This window comes from Podarcis filfolensis, assembly GCF_964270895.1.
Source record: "Podarcis filfolensis genome assembly, chromosome: 10".
NCBI lineage: Eukaryota > Metazoa > Chordata > Lepidosauria > Squamata > Lacertidae > Podarcis > Podarcis filfolensis.
In genome coordinates, this window is record NC_139612.1 from 71,598,689 (window position 1) to 71,618,409 (window position 19,721).

Here is a 19,721-nt window from a genome sequence, read left to right on the forward strand (position 1 = left end):
AAAACAGCTCAGAGACAGCAAAAAATTCCTGCAGCAAATAAATTTGTTACTGAAGGCAAAACAGGAATCTATGCCTGAAAAATGCAACCACGGCAATTTAAAGGTCAGCACCAACAATGTGAATTGTGTTCAGAAATGTACTGGGAGTCAATGAAGATCCTTTCGGACTGGTGTTATGTTGTCTCAGCAGCTGCTCCCATTCTGTTCTCTAGCTGCCACATTCTGGATTAGTTGCAGTTTACGAGTCACCTTCAAAGATGGCCCCATGTAGCGCATGGCTGTAGTCCAAGCGGGAGATCGCCAGAATATGCACCACTCTGGGGAGACAGTCTCCAGGCATGGAGGGTCTCAGCCAGCGTACCAGATGGAGGTGGCAGACAACTGCCCTGGACACAGAATTGACCTGCGCCTCCATGGACAGCTGTGAGTCCAAAATGACCCCCAGGTTGTGCACCTGGTCCTTTTGGGGCACAGTTACTTCCATCAGGTCTAGGGTGTCTCCAACACCTGCCTGCCCCCTTTCCCCCTGGGACAGTATTTCTGTCTTGTCAAGACTCAACCTCAATCTGTTAGCCGCCATCCATCCTCCAACTGCCTCCAGACCTTCACTGGTTCCAATTTAAAAGAGAGGTAGAGCTTGGTATCATCCACATACTGGGGAACACCCAACCCAAACCCCCTGATGATCTCTCCCAGCAACTTCGTATAGATATTAAACAGCATGGGGGAGAGGACGGAGCCCTGAGGCACCCCACAAGTGAGAGCCCAGAGGTCTGAACACTCATCCCCCAACACCACTTTATGGACATGGCCCAGGAGGAAGGAGGGGAACCACTGCACATGGTCAAATGTGCACATACCATGGTCAAAGGTCCCCAAAGCCGCTGACAGATGCAGCAGAACCAGGAAAGAGCTTTTTCCCCCTTGGTCTCTAGCCCATCGGAGATCATCAAGCAGTGCAACCAGGGCAGTTTCCATCCCATGATGAGGCCTGAATCCCAATTGGAAGGATAATGGTGGCAAAAGCTTTCCTGGTCCTGCACCTCCAAAAGTTTCAGGCCCAAGACTTTCCTTTTCCCCCATAGCCTTCTCTTCTCCTGAAGACAACTCACAAGGCAGTGAAGGTTTAGGATCAGAGTTTTCCTTCTCGATGGGCTTCCTTCCCCGGTTGACAATCACATCAGCCCTTCACTTTCCTCTGCAGCATGGGCGGAATCTGCCTTTTTGACTGTGGGATTCACTGTTGTTCTCCTCCTCTCCATCCACCAGGGTCTGCCTTCACCAGCAGCAGAATTCCCCAACCCACCAAGAATTTGAGACCCAGCAGATATCCTCACCTGGTTTAGCCAGCCCGTTGAAGCCATTGCTTGGATCGCTGCCTCTGTTGCATGCTGACAGCTTCTGGAAGCCAAAGGTGAGAGCTGAGTGCAGGGTGGGGACCAATGGTGGAAAAATTACCCCACAAGGTGGACTACATGTCGTCCACGAAAGGTACTACCCTAACACCCCAAGCCATGCTATAATTATGATATTTAAGACAGATCAGGAATAAATTTATTTCTCAAGAAACAACATAACTTCAGGCTGTTAATGAATCAATACTACATATTCAAGGATGAAGTTTCCATTAAGTACAGTTATCTATTTGCCTTTAGTATTCACATTTGTAAGTGTCATTTTAGGATAGTCCTGCATCAGGAGACAGGCACAAGATCAGGCTGCACCTCATTATTATAAGGAGCAATGGGGGTGGGTTTTTCCGTCTGGGATTCCCATGTGCCAGCTGCTTTCCTTTCGCTTCTCCTTCTCTCTCCATGCAATGCAAGGCTTCTAGATGGAGGTCCATCTCCAAAAACAGGAGCTTCCCTGAGCACCCATTCAGCTGACCTGAAACACCAAGACTTGTCTCTAGTTCTCTGACTAACCCAGACCACAGTCCCTGGAAAAGACATAGACCTAGGTCTCACATAATAGTCCATATGGACCTCCAGAGGCCAATGGGACTGCGCAGGTGATTCATTAAGAGACAGAGGTGGATGGAGGATTATGATGCAGAGGATGGGGAATGTCCAAAGGAACAATGAACCAGAGAAAGAGAGGGCCTTTTCATGGACAGAGAGCAGCTGCCTTTCCTGTGAGGAAACAATTGGTTTGAAAAGTCTGTATTCCTTGATCATTCTGCTTTATTAACAATGATTGAGGATTATGAAAGGTTGCTGATGCATTACTAATATTTGATGACATTGCATTTTCATTTTTTAAAAGTTTGGAACATGGGTAGGATGCGGGGAAATGTAGGATATCTTGAAATATGAGGTGGTGCTAATGACATCTGATGTGCTCTCTTTTCCTTTGTTCTCTTCCTTGAAACCCAAACAGGATTTCCTTTCCTACCACTCTGAAGAAGGTGAAGGAGAAGACAGTCAAAACTTCAGGGGATCGGGCACCTTCAGTTTAATTAGGAAGAGAAATTAAAATCTGTCAAATGTGGGATATGCTTCACTGAATGAGCATACATAGCTCACATCAACGAACTCCAACAGGAAAAACCATTTAAATGCATGGAGTGTGGAAAGAGCTTTAGTGGAAATGGAAACCTTAGAATACATCAACGGACTCACTCAGGGGAGAAACCATTTACATGTATGGAGTGCGGAGCGAGCTTCCGTCAGAGTGGACACCTTAAATGGCACAAACGGACTCACACAGGGGAGAAACCATATAAATGTATGGCGTGCGGAAAGAGCTTCCGTCAGAGTGGACACCTTAAACAGCACAAACGGACTCACACGGGTGAAAAACCTTTTAAATGCATAGAGTGTGGAAAGAGCTTCAGTCAGAGTGGACACCTTAATATTCATCTACAAACTCACACAGGGGAGAAACCATATAAATGTATGGAGTGCGGAAAGAGCTTCAGTCACAATGTATCCCTTAGAACACACCAACGGACTCACACAGGGGAGAAACCATTTAAATGTATGGAGTGCGGAAAGAGCTTCACTCAGAGTGGCCACCTAAATATTCATCTACAAACTCACACAGGGGAGAAGCCACATAAATGTATGGAGTGCGGAAAGAGCTTTAGTGATAATGGATACCTTAAATTACACCAGCGGATTCACACAGGGGAAAAACCATATAAATGTATGGAGTGCGGAAAGAGCTTTAGTGATAATAAAAAGCTTAGAAGACATCAACAGACTCACACAGGGGAAAAACCATTTAAGTGTATGGAGTGCGGAAAGAGCTTCAGTAAGAATGGAGACCTTAGAAGACATCAACGGATTCACACGGGTGAAAAACCTTTTAAATGCATGGAGTGTGGAAAGAGCTTCAGTCGGAGTGGACACCTCAATATTCATCTACAAACTCACACAGGGGAGAAACCATTTAAATGTATGGAGTGCGGAAAGAGCTTCAGTCACAATGTATCCCTTAGACATCATCAACGGACTCACACAGGGGAGAAACCATATATATGTATGGAGTGCGGAAAGAGCTTCAGTAAGAATGGAGTTCTTAGAACACATCAACGGACTCACACAGGGGAGAAACCATATAAATGTATGGAGTGTGGAAAGAGCTTTAGTGATAAAGGAAAACTTAGAACACATCAATGGACTCACACGGGTGAAAAACCTTTTAAATGCATGGAGTGTGGAAAGAGTTTTAATTTCAATGCATCCCTTAGAACACACCAACGGACTCACACAGGGGAGAAACCATTTAAATGTATGGAGTGTGGAAAGAGCTTCAGTCAGAGTGGAAACCTCAGTATTCATCTACAGACTCACACAGTGGAGAAACCATATAAATGTATGGAGTGCGGAAAGAGCTTTAGTGATAGCGGATACCTTAAGTTACACCAGTGGATTCACACAGGGGGAAAACCATTTAAATGTACGCAGTGCGGAAAGAGCTTTAGTTTCAATTCAAAACTTAGATTACATCAACGGACTCACACAGGGGAGAAACCATTTAAATGTATGGAGTGTGGAAAGAGCTTCGGTCAGAATGGAAATCTTAGAAAACATCAACGGACTCACACAGGGGAGAAACCATATAAATGTATGGAGTGCGGAAAGAGCTTCAGTCACAATGTATCCCTTAGATGTCATGAACTTACTCACACGGGTGAAAAACCATATAAATGTATGGAGTGTGGAAAGATCTTCAGCCAGAGTGGACACCTCAGTAGTCATCTACAGACTCACACAGGGGAGAAACCATATAAATGTATGGAGTGCGGAAAGAGCTTTCTTCATAATGGAAACCTTAGAAGACATCAACGGACTCACACAGGGGCGCAACCATTTGAATGCCTGGAATGTGGAAAGAGCTTCACTCAAAGTGGAAATCTTAGAAAACATCAGCAGACACACATGGGAGAAACCATTTCAATGTATGGCATGTGGAAGGAGCTTCAGTCAGAGTGGAACCCTTAATTTATGTGAACAAACTCACCCAAGAGACAAACCATATAAATGTCAGGAAAGGCGATAAAGGTTCAGTCCTAGTGGAAGTCCTATATCAACAGACTCATGGACAGGAAAAACTTTAAGAGTTGAAACCCTACAAACCATCAACAAACTCAAAGCCGAGAAGCAGTTTAAATGGAAGGATTACAGAAAGTGCTTTTGTTATAATGGAGTGTTTAAGAAACATCACGAGAGTCTCAGATGGGAGAAACCATTTAGATGTATGGAGTGTGGGACATGTTCCTCTCAGAGTCCCCTCTTCTTCACAGCAATGAACACAGAGGAAATCCGGCTTCCGGCTTCAGGGCCCAGCTGAGTGTTGTCATTATCTCGAACTGGGTAACTCCTGTCTAATCTTCATTGTGTCTGTGTCACTCCCTGCTTCTGAGACCACTAGAAACGAGGGGGGCTGTTTCTCTCCCTCCTCTTCTGAGGAAAGCTAATCTGCTTGAGAATGCATTCCCCCATATTCGGCTTCAGACCATTCCCTGACAAAACACATTGCCCTGTGTTGTTCCAGCCTCTTGCCTTCCTTGCTCCCTTCTGCTGGTGTGTGTACCTGTGTGCTGTATTTTTTTAAATGAAGGTAATGTCTCACAATAGTGAGAATCATTTTAGATATAAAGTACCTTTTGACAGGGACGCGGGTGGCGCTGTGGGTTAAACCATAGGTCCGTGGTTTGAATCCCTGCGATGGGGTGAGCTCCCATTACACGGTCCTTGCTCCTGCTAACCTAGCAGTTCGAAAGCATGTTAAAGTGCAAGTAGATAAATAGGTACCGCTCAGGCGGGAAGGTAAACGGTGTTTCCGTGTGCTGTTCTGGTTCACCAGAAGCGGCTTAGTCATGCTGGCCACATGACCCGGAAGCTGTACGCCAGCTCCCTCGGCCAGTAAAGCGAGATGAGCGCCGCAACCCCAGAGTTGGTCACGACTGGACCTAATGGTCAGGGGTCCCTTTACCTTACCTTTTGATAGAGAAGGGGAGAGGGTGACCTATTTGGGAGGAATCCTGCTTGATCTTTATGTATTAAATTTACTAGGCATTTTTTGAGTCTGTTTGCCATCACCTCTGCGAAAATTTTGTAATCGTTGTTTAATAGTGATATAGGTCTATAGTTTTTGATGTTTAATTTATCCGTGTCCGGTTTAGGGATCATCGAAATGTGGGCCTCTTTCCATGTCTCTGGTATCCTACCTCCTCTTAATATATTGTTCATGATGTCACATAGCACTGGTGTTAGTTGATTTTCTAGTACTTTATAATATTTAGCTGACAGTCCATCTGGTCCCGGGGCTTTCCCTGGTTTCATCTTCCTTATCGCATCCTGGATCTCTTCTGCTTTTATAGGTTTATTTAATTGAGTTCTTTCTTCCTCTGTTATGGTCTTCCCACTGTAGTCTTCTAAATATTCTTCTATCCGGGTTATCTCTTCGTCTTCCTTTTTGTACAATTTCTCATAGAATTTGAGGAAATTTTCCTTTATTTCTTTTGGATCTTCTATCAATTGTTCTTCTATTTTTATCTTATTTATTACATTTTGTTTTTGCCTTTTTCACAGTTGCCAAGCTAATAGTTTACCTGTTTCGTTAGCTGATTCAAAATATTTTTGTTTCATTAACTTAATTTTCCATTCAATTTCTTGACTTGTTAGCATTGAATACTGTGTTTGTAACATTTTTGTTATTTGTATGTTTTGTTCGTCTTTTGGGTTTGTTATTAATTTTTTCTCACATTCTCTTAGCTGACTAAGGATTTCCTCTTTCTTTTGTTCTCTTACTTTCCTCTTATAACTATTTTGCTGAATAAGAAACCCTCTTAGGACCGCCTTGCTGGCATCCCAGACTACATCTATACTTGTTTCTTTATTGAGATTTAGACTGAAATAGGTTACTCAAGGACAATGTAAGGCATATTATAAACATCATTGAATATCTGGAGTGTAAGAATGAGGTACCTGCGATGCTGATTTTCATCGATGCAGAGAAGGCATTCGATAACGCCTCATGGCTGTTCTTACTAAAAAGTATGGAGAAAGCAGGGCTAGAGGGCGAATTTATGGAAGGAATAAAATCGATTTATTTGAACCAATCTGCTAAACTGATTATAAAGAATAATCTAACAAACTCATTCAAAATTGAAAAAGGAACATGACAGGGATGCCCTCTATCCCTGCTTTTATTCATTATGGTATTAGAGGTAATTACGAACAAAATAAGAGCAACACCAGAGATTCGAGGGATCAAAGTTGGAACGAAGGAATACAAACTAAAAGCGTACGCAGATGATTTGATGCTATCCCTAGAAGAACCGCAGAAAAGTCTTAGTAAGGCCTTGGAGATATTAGAAGAATATGGCAAACTATCCGGTTTTAAATTAAACAAAGACAAAAATGTTGACCAAAAATTTGGGAAAAGATGAAAGAGAAAAACTGGAGATACAGAATGGAATCAAGGTGGCTAAAAAAAATAAAATATCTGGGAATTTGGCTAACCACAAAAAACATAAATTTAATTCAGGATAATTACTTCACAACATGGAAGGAGATCAAAAAAGATCTAGATACGTGGAACAGAGTAAAACTTTCGTGGGCGGGAAGGATGGCGGCAATAAAAATGAACATACTCCCAAGAATGATATTTTTGTTCCAAAACATCCTAGTGATTAGAGGTTCCTCAATGTTTAAAGATTGGCAAAAAACTCTTTCGAAATTTATATGGCATGGGAAAAGACCAAGAATTAGATTCAAATTACTTACAGATCAGAAAGAAAGAGGGGGATTCTCGGTACCTAAACTGTAATTATACTTTGAGGCCTCCTGCCTCTGCTGGATTAGAGATTGGATTAATTTGGAAGACACCGATCTGTTAGATTTAGAGGGCTTCAACAACAGATTCGGGTGGCATGCCTATTTGTGGCTAAATAAAGAAAAGGTACACAAAGGTTTTTCAAACTACATTATCAGAGGGCCACTAGATGAAGTTTGGGAGAAAAATAAAAAACTCCTGGAATGGAAAACAGCCTGGTGGTTATCTCCAATTGATATTTTAACAACCAAAAAAGCAAATATGGAAGGAGAAAGACTGACATATGAAGACCTACTGATAAGATCAGAGAGTGGATGGAAATTGAGAACATATGAGGAGTTGAAAGACAAATTAACAGGCTGGCTGCAATTTCATCAAATAAACGCTGTATGGAAGGAAGACAAAAAAGTAGGGATAAACGAGAAAAAAATCTAAATTCCAGATAGAAATAATTGAAGGTAAATCCAAGTTATTATCTAAAATGTATAACATACTATTAGATTGGGACACTAAAGATGAAGAAATAAAGGAGGTCGTGACAAAATGGGCAATGGACGTGGGATACAATATAGAATATGATTGAGTGGTTGAAATTATGGACTAATGGAATGAAATTCACGGCATGTGTCTTACTCAGAGAAAATTTGGAAAAAATGATGTATAGGTGGTACATCACACTGGCAAAACTAGGGAAAATGTACAAAACAGGAAATAAGGCTTCCTGGAAGTGTAAAATCAAAGAAGGCAATTTCTACCATATGTGGTGGACCTGCAAAATAATGAAGAAGTTCTGGGAACTTATTTATAATGAGTTTAAAAAAAATATTTAAATATACCTTCCCTAAAAGACCAGAGGCCTTCTTACTAGGAATAATTGGGGATGAAATAAAAAAAGAAGATAAGATATTATTCCAATATGCCACAGCCGCCGCTAGAATATTAATTGCACAAAATTGGAAAAGTCCAAATACCCCAACGATCAGAGATTGGCAAGCAAAATCATATGAATATGTTGATTTAGCAAAAATGACACAAAAAATCAGAAACCAAAAGAATACAAAGTTTATTAGTGACTGGAATAAATTTATGGTATACATTGAAAGAAATTATAGAGACCTAAAAACTATAGCAGGTTTGATATAAGTCTTATGACGAGTAATCCATTAACAATTAATAGCTGCAGAAAAAAAAGGAAGAATTTTTATTAAGAAGCCCGAAATCGGGAGGGAAGGAGGTCAATGGGTGTGTAGAGGAAAGGTTTAAATATCTAAAGATATAAAGATTCAAGGAAGAAGACAAAGAACTGTAATGGATGTTATTTTTGTGCTATGTATGGATACTTCTTTTGGATTTGTGGATTTGTTTTTTTTCCTTATGGTTGTTTTTTTTAAGAGAAACTCAATAAAAAGAAAGTAAAAAAACGAGAGAGAGAGAAGGGGAGAGGGTGAATATGGATTGCTGGTGGTGGGTGAGGATTAGGGCTGGGCGATATATTGATATCTTATCCAATGCTGGTTTCTAGACCATATCCCGATAACCTTTGAAAAACAATTGATATGTCAATACACTGCGAATCACAGTGTGTATTTTGGGATGTGCCTGGAAGCAGCCGGCAGAAAGCTTTGCTTCGTGAAACCCCTGCAGATGCTACGTTGCTGACTTCCCTCCCAGACGACAGGAAGCGACACACACACACATCCATTGCCCTGTGTCCTTCCAGCCTCTTTCCTCCCTTGCTCCCTTCTGCCGGTGTGTCTGCCTGACGTAGATATCCTGTGTGCTGTATTTTTTACTGCTGAAACTGGATTTGCTCTCAGGAGCTAAGTTTTGTGACTCTCTGGGGACCCAGTGAGAACTGTATGCTTTGAAAGCTCAGTAAACTATTACTGAAGAAGTCCTGCTGCCTCTGTGTGTGTTGTTGTCCTCAGCGTGGGAATTGCTCTGCATGTGGCCCCTACCCTGCTGCTACTTAGCTCATGCCCTGGAGTTGCTGTACTTAAGCATGCAAGACGGGTGCATCTGTGTGTGACTGGTTTTTGCACCAAACTCTGTCACCCCCACCACCGCATGATCTCCAAACACTGCTTCTTCACCAGAACTTCATCCCTGCCCCCTGCGCATTCTTAGGGAAAACTTAAAATACTGCAATATAATGGGAGATTGTCCCCCAAGCCTTATTGCAAGAGGGAGAATGAGGAGCTGCAGGTACCCAACAGAACATTAAAAATACAGAGATTGAGGTCAACAGACAGCCAAGCGAAGCCTACTCCAAGGGAAGCCCTTCAGCTTCCAGCCTGTCCGCTCCCACAAGTGCTGAAGGAGATTTGCCATTTGGGGATGGCAGAGCTGAATGGAAGCGGGCGAGGAAGCCTCACAATCGCTCCTGCCAGAGGAATAGGGTCACTCACCCCTATACGCAAAGCTGATTGACAGGAAGGAACTCCTCCCCACCCTTGTCACATGCAGCTGGGCTCACTTGCCAGAGTCACCTCAAGAGCCTGACTAGAATTCCCATTAATGTACTGTATATGGAAAAGGAGGCGGGTTCTCTGTTATGTTTCTGTGGTTGTTATTAAGAAAATGTATACGTTATGGTCCCGAAAGTGTAAAGCCTTGGTTCTAACAAGGTCATGTTGATACCACAAACGTACTGTGTAATGCTTTGAATGTGCTACTGAAACAGACTTTGTAAAACTTTGTACAAAATAACTGCAACAAAGTGAAACTGTTGCTGTCATGACAGACCCAGTATAGACAACTCCACACTGCCGTCTACTGGGTCTACAGTATAAAAAACACACCCATTTATGACTAAGACACTTTTATTGAATAAACCATTCTTGAAACAAAGTAACAGCCATTCACAAATGAAGACTGACTTCTCCCTTTAAGAGTTCCAATCTGACACAAAGATGGGAACATCTTGTGGGAATGTTCAGGGTGGCAGGAGAGGATATATTTTTTGTTAATATCCTTCCTAACTTGCGGCAGCAAGTTCCTTTATGAAGCAGAGTGCATTCCCCTTTTTACATGCACAGCAGATAACTGGTTGCAGGCTTGTGTGAGCCTCTCACTATTATACAATTCAATCTGTCTCTGATTGACTTGTACTGCTTCTGATGGATCACATTCCACACATCTTAGCACAACAGTGGGAACTGTGAACGTCCATATATGCACTGCTTGTTGCTTCCAATGCTGTTTCCTCTGTCCATTCCTGCAGCATCACAAAAGGGACAGCCATTAACAGCATGGGTGCAGCCCAGACCCCAGCACCAGGTACTTTGCAAACACATGAATAATGTCACTATCACCATCCACTTCACAAGCGATCCTCACTTGTAACCTCACACTGCGGCACCACCTTCCTGACGTCCTCCATGACAGATCTACAAGGGTGGGAAAAGGTGGGGTGGACAACCTTTTTTGAAATTTATAAAAGTATGGTCTTTCTTTTGTTCAGAGTTCCCACCTTCCTCCTGCGTGAGTGGCTTCAGACCCTGCTGCAGAAGGTCTATTAATTAAAGATCAGGGAGGATGTGGGTGGCACTGTGGTCTAAACCACAGAGCCTCATGGTCTTGCTGATCGGAAGGTTGGCAGTTTGAATTCCCGCGACGGGGTGAGCTCCCGTTGCTCTGCTCTGGCTCCTGCCAACCTAGCAGTTCGAAAGCACACCAGTGCAAATAGATAAATAGGTGGCGGGAAGGTAAACGGTGTTTCTGTGCGCTCTGGTTTCTGTCATGCACCAGAAGCAGTTTAGTCCTGCTGGCCACATGACCAGGAAGCTGTTTGTGGACAAACGCCGGCTCCCTTGGCCTGAAAGCGAGATGAGCGCTGAAACCCCAGAGTCACCTTTGACTGGACTTAACCGTCCAGGGGTCCTTTGCCTTTCTTACCTTAATAAAAGATCAGGCATAGCAGCCGCTTTGATCCAGCATTACTTTGGTTGGTCTCTGTTAGTTTCTCTGACTGTTGGGAGACCGACTGTTTCCTAGACAGGCTCCTTGTGCATCCCATAAGGAGAAGGAGCTATTTTACGATCTTTTCCACCATCATCCCTGAGCACTGGTCTTGCCTGCTAGGGGTGATGGCAGCTGTCGTCCAAAAACAGCTGGAGACCCAAATTTGGGAAACCCTGTTCACCTTGAAGGAGAAAGGTGGGCTCACCTGCATCTGGAGGAATGCCAGGTAAGCCCTGCAGGATCAGGCCCAAGGGCCACAGCTTCCCCACACGTGAAGAAGCTGTAGGAACGGAGGAGAGGCAGGAGGAGGGGGTGGGGGAGGAATAACTGAGAAGGAGCTTCTGGAGCCTGGGCAGCCCCCTCCCCGCCTGCTCCCGGAAGGTGTCCCGAGCCCCTCCCCTTTTCATTTCAAGGATAGGGGGACCTCAGCATCCCGGGGTTGCTTTGCTCCGGGGGGGGGGGAAGCTATTTTGTTTGCTGAGGGCAGGAGTCACAATCCTGTCACATTGTGTTGTATCTGGCTTTTAGGTAAGGGGGTGAGGCTCAGGTGGGAAGGAGTTGAGAAGGAAAATATCCCGGGGTGCGGATTTCCTTCGCTGCCCAGCTCGTCAGGGTGTCCCTCCCCGGGGGTCCCTCCGGTCAGCAAAAGAAGGAGAATCCAGCCAAGTTAAAGAAGCAAACGGCGGTCAGTTGACCTGATCTTTATTTGTTGCAACAAGGTTCAAACACACCAAGAGTAGGAACCCCGAGATGATGGTTGCATGGATTTTTAAGAGCTCTCCCCATTTCCCACAATTCATTTTTCCACAGCATCTTTGATGCATCACAGATTTGTCACAAAGTAGGAGTCTTTGGCATTCAGAAACATGGACCCGTCACCCACCCCTGTCAACAACCCCAGTTTCCCACACCTTTTAACTGCCCTCTTCCAATAAGAACCATAATAGTATTCAGACATCCCTCTAGCTGCAAGGCTGTCCTGGGCGTCTCCTTTGAAAATATCAGGATCCTCCTCCTCCTCCTCCTCCTCCTCCTCCTCCTCCTCCAATCCGGCTTCTGCTCCGGGAATAAGGGAGGGGTGAGCCTCCTCCCAAACTGCCAGTTTCTCGCGGAAGTGGAGCTTCTACGCCGGATTGCCGCTCAGCGCCATAGCTCTAGGGGCGCGCCCTTTCGGAAAGGGGAGGAGGGGCGGGAGGGGACCACCCCAACAAAACATCGACGTTGCAGGAAAGGAATTGAGAATCTGGATCGAGGACAAAGAGGTAAAGGGGTCGCGGGGGGGGGGAGAGGGGAGAAAGGGACCCAGAGAGGGACTCCGCGCCAGCTCCCCAAAGCGCCTTCCGTGGGCCCCCCCGCAGGGCCTGGATCCCTGAACGTGTGCTGCGAAGGGGGCTTTCCTCGGCAGGAGTAGACATGGGGCGCCCACCCACGGGGTCCCACGAGGACTCCCTGGCCAGTCCAAAGACCAGTCTTTGGGGAGACGTCTCCATCGTGCGCCCACGAGGAATCTCCGGAGGGGCGGCCTTGGCTTCTCCCTCCCACCCAAGAATCGACCCCCCCTTCAAGGCAACCAGAAAAGGATCCCTGGAAAAGTTTTCCTCATATTTATCCATTCTTATGGATGCGGGTGGCGCTGTGGGTTAAACCACAGAGCCTAGGACTTGCATTTCTTCTAGGGACACATTTCAGGGGTCCCCCCAGCCTGGCTCCACTCTGCCAGGGCAGCTGCGTTTTGTTTCGCTGCAGGTGAGCCTGCCCCGTGCAACGTGGGGCTCTTAAAGGAACTTGGGGGGGGGGGGAGCGGAGGGCCTGCATCTTCCTCGCACTTGCCAAAGACTGACAGTATTAGCACAGGTGAGCTGTGCAACCTTCCCAAATTTACAGACTGTATGTGAATGAAAGTTTGTGGATGGGATTATACTTTACACTGGGAGCCAGTGTGGTGTAGTGGTTAAGAGCCATAGACTCGTAATTTGGTGAACCGGGTTCACTTCCCCTGCTCCTCCACATGTAGCTGCTGGGTGACCTTGGGCCAGTCACACTTCTTTGAAGTCTCTCAGCCCCACTAACCTCACAGAGTGTTTGTTGTGGGGGAGGAAGGGAAAGGAGAATGTTAGCTGCTTTGAGACTCCTTAGGGTAGTGATAAAGCGGGATATCAAATCCAAACTCCTCCTCCTCCTCCTCCTCCTCCTCTTCTTCTTCTTCTTCTTCTTCTTCTTCTTCTTCTTCTTCTTCTTCTTTCTTTACGGCAACCCTGTGATTTTCTCCACCCATAACATTTCGTGACCTGATATTGCAGTACAAATTCCAAAATAACTACAAAATATACAAGATAATAAGAATGATTGCAGCATTTATACCCCGCCCATCTGGTTGGGTTTCCCCAGCCACTCTGGGCAGCTTAAAGTACATAAAAAAGACAGTAAAACATCAAACATTAAAAACATCCTAATATAGCTGTCTTCTAAATGTCCGAGAGTTGCCCATTTCCTTGCCCTCTGAAGGGAGGGCATTCCATAGGGCAGGAGGCCCTCTGCCTGGTTCCCTGGAACTTCATTTCTGTCCATTAAACTTTAATTAGTTTAATGTTAAGTAAACGTCCAGTGCGCTTCCAAGGCCATAAGTCTTATCTCAGCAGAGAATTTCGTGCAGCGGCTGAAGAAGGCAGGAGAGTCAGTACCTTTCAATGAAGAATCCTGGAGCAAGCACTTTTCCAAGTGAATTTTTATTGTTTTCCTTACATATTCTTTTTCAACAAATAGTAGTAGAACCATACATTCCCTTTGACTCTGCCGAGTTGCGACCCCCCCTCCCTCCCCACAACTGGTATATTTATCCTCTTTCCATCATGCACATCATTCTCATATTAGTACTATTATACACTGGAGGTATTATGTCAATCCTGCTAGTGTCTTGACCTCTTTACAATTCTTCTTTAAATATTCAATAAATTTACTTCAGTTATTTTGGTATCTTTGATCTCCCTGGTCCTGGATCCTCCCTGATAGTTTGGCAAGTTCTGCATATTCTGTCAACTTTGCCTGCCACTCCTGAATAGTTGGTATATCTAGTACTTTCCATCTTTTGGCCAGAAGGGTCCTCGCGGCAGCTGTAGCATACATGAACAAATTTTGATCTTCTATTATAATTTCTGTTCCTATTAAGCCTTTTAGACACGCTTCCGGTCTTTTGGGGAAAGTATATCTAAATATTTTTTTGAGTTCATTATAAATTGATTCCCCAAAAATTTTTACCTTATCGCAGGTCCACCACATATGGAAATAGTCGCCATCTGCCTTTTTACATTTCCAACATTTTCTTTCTTTTTTCCTATACATTTTAGCTAATTTTACTGGCGTCAAATGCCATCTATACATCATTTTTAGCAAGTTTTCCTTTAAAGCCATACATCCTGTAAATCTCAAACCCTCCTTCCATAATCTTTTCCACGCATCCAATTCAATGTTATGCCCAATATCAATTGCCCATTTTATCATTGATTCCTTTACTTCTTCGTCTTTTGTGTACCATTCTAGCAATAAACTATACATTCTTGATAAAATTTTATCTTTACAATCTATCAACTCGATTTGGAATTTTGATTTTTTATCTTCGAACCCATTTCTCTTTTTATCTTCCTTTAATAAGTCACTAATCTGGTGGTATTGCAGCCACCCTGTTAACATCTTTTCAATTTGGTCATATGGTTTGAGCTTTATCCCTTGATCTGTTTTCCTAGTAATATCCTTGTATGTTACTCTTTCCCCTTCTATGTTTACTTTTTTTGTTGTCAACACCTCAATTGGTGATATCCACCACGGTGTCTTTCTTTCCAGGAGGTGTTTATTCCGATCCCATACTTCATATAAAGATTTCCAAACACATGTTTTAGAAAACCTTTATGTACCTTTACTTTGTTGTACCATAGGTACAAATGCCAACCGTATCAATTGTCGTGGCCCTCTAGATCTAATAGGTCAGTGTTTTCTAAAGTCAGCCAATCTTTTAACCATACCAAGCACGAAGCTTCATAATATAAAGTCAGGTCTGGTAAATCAAAACCTCCTCTCTCTTTCTTATCTACTAATATCTTCATTTTTATCCTTGGCCTTTTCCCCTGCCAGACAAATTTCGCTATTTTTTTTTTTGCCAATCCTTAAATTGTCTTATCCCTTTTACCACTGGTATTGCTTGAAATAAAAATAACAGTCTAGGTAGTATATTCATTTTTATCACAAAGATTCTGCCTAATAATGACAATTTTAGTCTGCTCCATATATCCATATCTTTCTTAATTTCTTTCCATACCACCTCATAGTTGTCCTTGTACAGGTTTATATTTTTTTGTTGTCATCCAAATTCCTAAATATTTTATTTTTTTAGCTATTGCGATTCCTGAGTCTACTTGTAATTCTTCCATCTCTTCTTTCTTCAGATTTTTTGCTAGCATTTTCGTCTTGTTTTTGTTGAGTTTAAACCCTGATACCTTCCCAAACTCTTCCATTCTTTTTATTGCCTCTTTCACACTTCGTCTTGGTTCTTCCAGCGTTAAGACTAGATCATCTGCGAAGGCTCTTAACTTAAATTCTTTTCGTCCCACCTTAATGCCTTTGACTTCTGATGATTCTCTTAGCTTCTTGTTCAAGACCTCTAGGACTGTAATAAATAGCAAGGGAGACAAAGGACATCCCTGCCTAGTACCTTTAGTTATCTCAAAGTTATCTGATATGTTGTTATTAATTATTAACTTTGCTTTTTGGTCCGAATAAATCGTGTCAATACCTCTCAAAAAAATTTCACCAGTTCCTAGTACTTTTAAGTTTTCTTTCATGAAATGCCAAGAAACATTATCGAACGCTTTTTCCGCATCTATGAACATTAGTACTGCCTGTTTCTCATTTCTGACTTCAAGGTATTCAATTATATTTATCAGGTTTCTTACGTTGTCCCTTAATTGCCTCCCCGGCAGAAAGCCTGTTTGGTCCTTGTGTATCACCTTATTTAACACCATTTTTAGTCTATTCGCTAGTATATCCGCAAATAGCTTATAGTCGTTATTCAATAACGAAATTGGTCTGAAATTTTTTACATCTAATATATCCACCTCTTTCTTCAGGATCAGTGTTATATACGCTTCTTTCCAGGTGTTTGGCATCTTTCCTTCTCTTAAGACTTTATTCATTACTTCACTTAGAACAGGTGTCAGGTATTGCGATAATGTTTTATAATACTTTGCTGAGATACCGTCCGGTCCTGGGGTCTTCCCTATTTTCATTCTTTTTATTGCCTTCATGACCTCTTGTTCTGTTACCTCCTGGTTAAGCACTCTTTTTTCTTCTTCTGAGATTTGATGCAATTTATGGTCATGGATATACTTTTCTATTCTCTTATTGTCTTCTGTATCTTTCCTATAAAGATCTCTATAGAATCTCTGAAATGCTTTTCTAATTTCTTTCGGGTCCTCAATCATTTTATCCCCATATTTTATTTTACAAATTGTGTTCTGTTTTTGTCTTGCTTTTATTTGCCACGCCAAGAATCTCCCAACTTTGTTGGCTGACTCAAATTTTTTTTGTCTCATGGCTTTTATTTTCCATTCGATCTCCTGTCCCACCACCATGGAGAACTGAGACTGCAACATTTTTTATATTTCCTTTTATTATTTCATCTTTAGGTTTTGTTATAAGCTGTTTTTCGTTCCCCATGATCTGGGACAGAATCTCTTCTTTCTTCTTCTCTCTCCCTCTTTTCTGGAAGCTGTTTTTTTGAAATAGGAAACCCCTTATCACCGCTTTGCTCGCATCCCAGACTGTTTCAATTGGTGTTTCTTTGTTTAGATTCTATTTAAAATAGTCTGTTATTGTCTCTTTTGCAGTTTCCACTACTCTCTGGTCATTAAATAAGCTCTCATTCATTCTCCAACTATGTGTAGAAGGGTCCTTCCCTTTTAATTCCATATATAGTGGATTATGATCTGACAGGGTTCTTGGAAGGATTTCAATTCTAGTTACTCTCAGTGTTAGAATCTTAGAAACCCAGATCTGATCTATTCTGCTGAAGCTTTGGTTTGGTTCAGAGTGGAATGAAAATTGTCTTACTCTTGGATTCCTTAATCTCCAGATGTCAATTAGTCCCAATATATTGGCCATATCAAAGAAGGCCTTCGGCAGTTTACCTTCATATGTATTTCGCCTCTTTGTTAATCTGTCTAAATCCGGTACCACCACTCCATTAAAGTCTCCCAGTAGTATCAATTTCTGATCTAAATACTCTAACATTATTTCATCCAACTTTGTATAAAATTCAGCTTTCTTATCGTTTGGTGCATAGATCCCCACAATCAGCCATTTTTCCCCTTGAAACCCAATTTGTACAATCAATATTCTTCCCTCATCCTCCTTAAAAATTAATTTTGGATCATGCTTCTCTTTTACATATATTACCACACCTCTCTTTTTGTTCGAATCTGATGCGATAAACTCTTGGCCCAGTTTTTTATTACTTAAAATTCTTTCTTTCTTTCTCTTTTTTTTTTTTTTTGCTACATGTGGAGCAAGCACTTTGGAACTCAGGGAAAAACTTTATTCACAAAAGAAAAACCCTGGCGATAAAGCACACATGCTTTTATCTCCGGCATAAAGAAAACTTTACTCTAAACTTAACTCATATCAGCAAACACGCCCATGGCCACAAACTGAGTCTGCGAGTCAGGTCAAGGGGGGAAGAAGAGACAGAAACATGGGTGAACTGACTCTTTATACAAACCTAACTCACATTCCTGGATGCTTAATGACTTCCAGCTGCTCAGTGATTAGAGCGACTTGTTACCTCTTAACCCTTTAGTACCAAGACCCTCGGAGGAGGACCTCCCTATCCGGACTGAGCGATGGGGGTGGAGACGCTCCTTCAGGTCTACAGGGCCGAGGCTGTTTATGGCTTAAGGTTGCAGATCTTGTTCCTCCATAACGATCTCCAGAGCAAGTTCCACGTATAATTAGCAGAGTAGCAAAAAATGCTCAGAGGCAGCAAAAAAACCAATTCAGCTGAGAAATCTATTACAGTGGTACCTGTGGCTGCGAACGGGATCCATTCCGGAGGCCCGTTTGCAACATGAGCATAACGCAACCCACATCTGTGCATGTGCAGGTCGCGATTCACTGCTTCTGCGAATGCACGTGATGTCATTTTGCATGTCTGCGCATGCATGAGCGGCAAAACCCGGAAGTAACTGGGTTGCCACGGGACACAAGACAAAAACGCGCATCCTGAAGCAAACGTAACATGAGGTATGACTGTACTGAATACAAATAAGCATAACAGGATCCAAAAAATAGCAAAAATGTAACTCACAGTAAAACCCTGACTTAGCATACCAAAACAGCACTCAAGTAAGAAACAGACAGAGTAGAGTAATAACAGAATAGGAAGTGGGAGCAGGCACATTTCAATACTGTAATTTATATATAATTCAATGTCAGAGTAACCCTAGGACTAGATAAAAAGCCTCCAGGTGGACGTGCCCCATCTCCCCTTCACTGTCCTCTTCCGCACGGGCAGAATCTGCCTTCTTGACTGTGGGATTGACTGTTGTTCTCATCCTCTCCATCCACCAGGGCCTGCCTTCACCTGCAACAGAATTCCCTAATACACCAAGGATTTGAGACCCATCAGGTATCCTCACCTGGTTTTGCCAGCTGGTCGAAGCCATTCCTGGGATCGCAGCCCCTGTTGCATACTGACAGCTTCTGGAAGCCACAGGTGAGAGTTGACTGCAGGGTGGGGACCAATAGTGGATAAATTACCCTATAAGGTGCATGATATATTTTCCACCAAAGGAACTACTGCTCCCCTAATACCCCATGACATCTAGATGCAGGTAGGTAGCCATGTTGGTCTGACACAGTTGAAATAAAAAATTAAAAAATAGTCCAGTAGCACCTTAGAGACCAACTAAGATTGTTCTAGGTAAGCTTATACCTAGAACATACTTAGTTGGTCCCTAAGATGCTTCTGGACTATTTTTTTACTTTTTTATTTCAGCTGCGTCAGACCAACACGGCTACCTACCATTAAATACAGTTATCTCCTTGCCTTGAATATCCTGCTTTTCAGTACCAGATTAGGATAGTCCTCTGTCAGAAGACAGGCACAAGATCAGACAGCACATCATTATTATAAGGCGCAATGGGGGTGGGTGTTTCTGTCTGGGATTCCCATGCACCACCTGCTTTCCTTCTGCTTCTCCTGCTCTCTCCATGCAGTGTAAGGCATGTAGATGGAGGTCCATCTCCAAGCTTCCCTGAGCATCCATTCAGCTGACCCCAAGCACCAATCCTTGTTACTTGTTCTCTGACTGACCCAGACCACAGTCCCCGGAAAAGACATAGACCTGGGTCTCACATAATGGTCCAAATGGACCATTGGGACTGTGCAGGTGATTCATAAAGATCTAGAGGTGGATGGAGGATTA

General features: G+C 43.0%; 1 protein-coding gene across 1 annotated transcript; it reads left to right on the top strand.

Moving 5' to 3' along the window:
- Positions 1-285: 285 nt before the first annotated feature.
- On the top strand, positions 286-10,137 carry LOC310742946 (uncharacterized protein). The gene is made up of 6 exons (XM_083572892.1): positions 286-423; positions 1,270-1,414; positions 2,380-3,862; positions 3,947-4,197; positions 4,283-5,470; positions 8,731-10,137. The coding sequence occupies exons 3-5, from the start codon at positions 2,562-2,564 to the stop codon at positions 4,504-4,506; spliced, it is 1,776 nt and encodes a 591-aa protein (XP_083429018.1). The 5' UTR covers positions 286-423; positions 1,270-1,414; positions 2,380-2,561; the 3' UTR covers positions 4,507-5,470; positions 8,731-10,137.
- Positions 10,138-19,721: the final 9,584 nt, after the last annotated feature.

Coding starts and splice junctions, on each gene's coding strand:
- LOC310742946 (XM_083572892.1), top strand. CDS start 2,562: ATGGAGTGTGGAAAGAGCTTTAGTGGAAATGGAAACCTTAGAATACAT. Junction 3,863..3,946: donor AGTGATAGCGGATACCTTAA/GTTACACCAGTG, acceptor TTCAAAACTTAG/ATTACATCAACGGACTCACA. Junction 4,198..4,282: donor CAGCCAGAGTGGACACCTCA/GTAGTCATCTAC, acceptor TGGAAACCTTAG/AAGACATCAACGGACTCACA.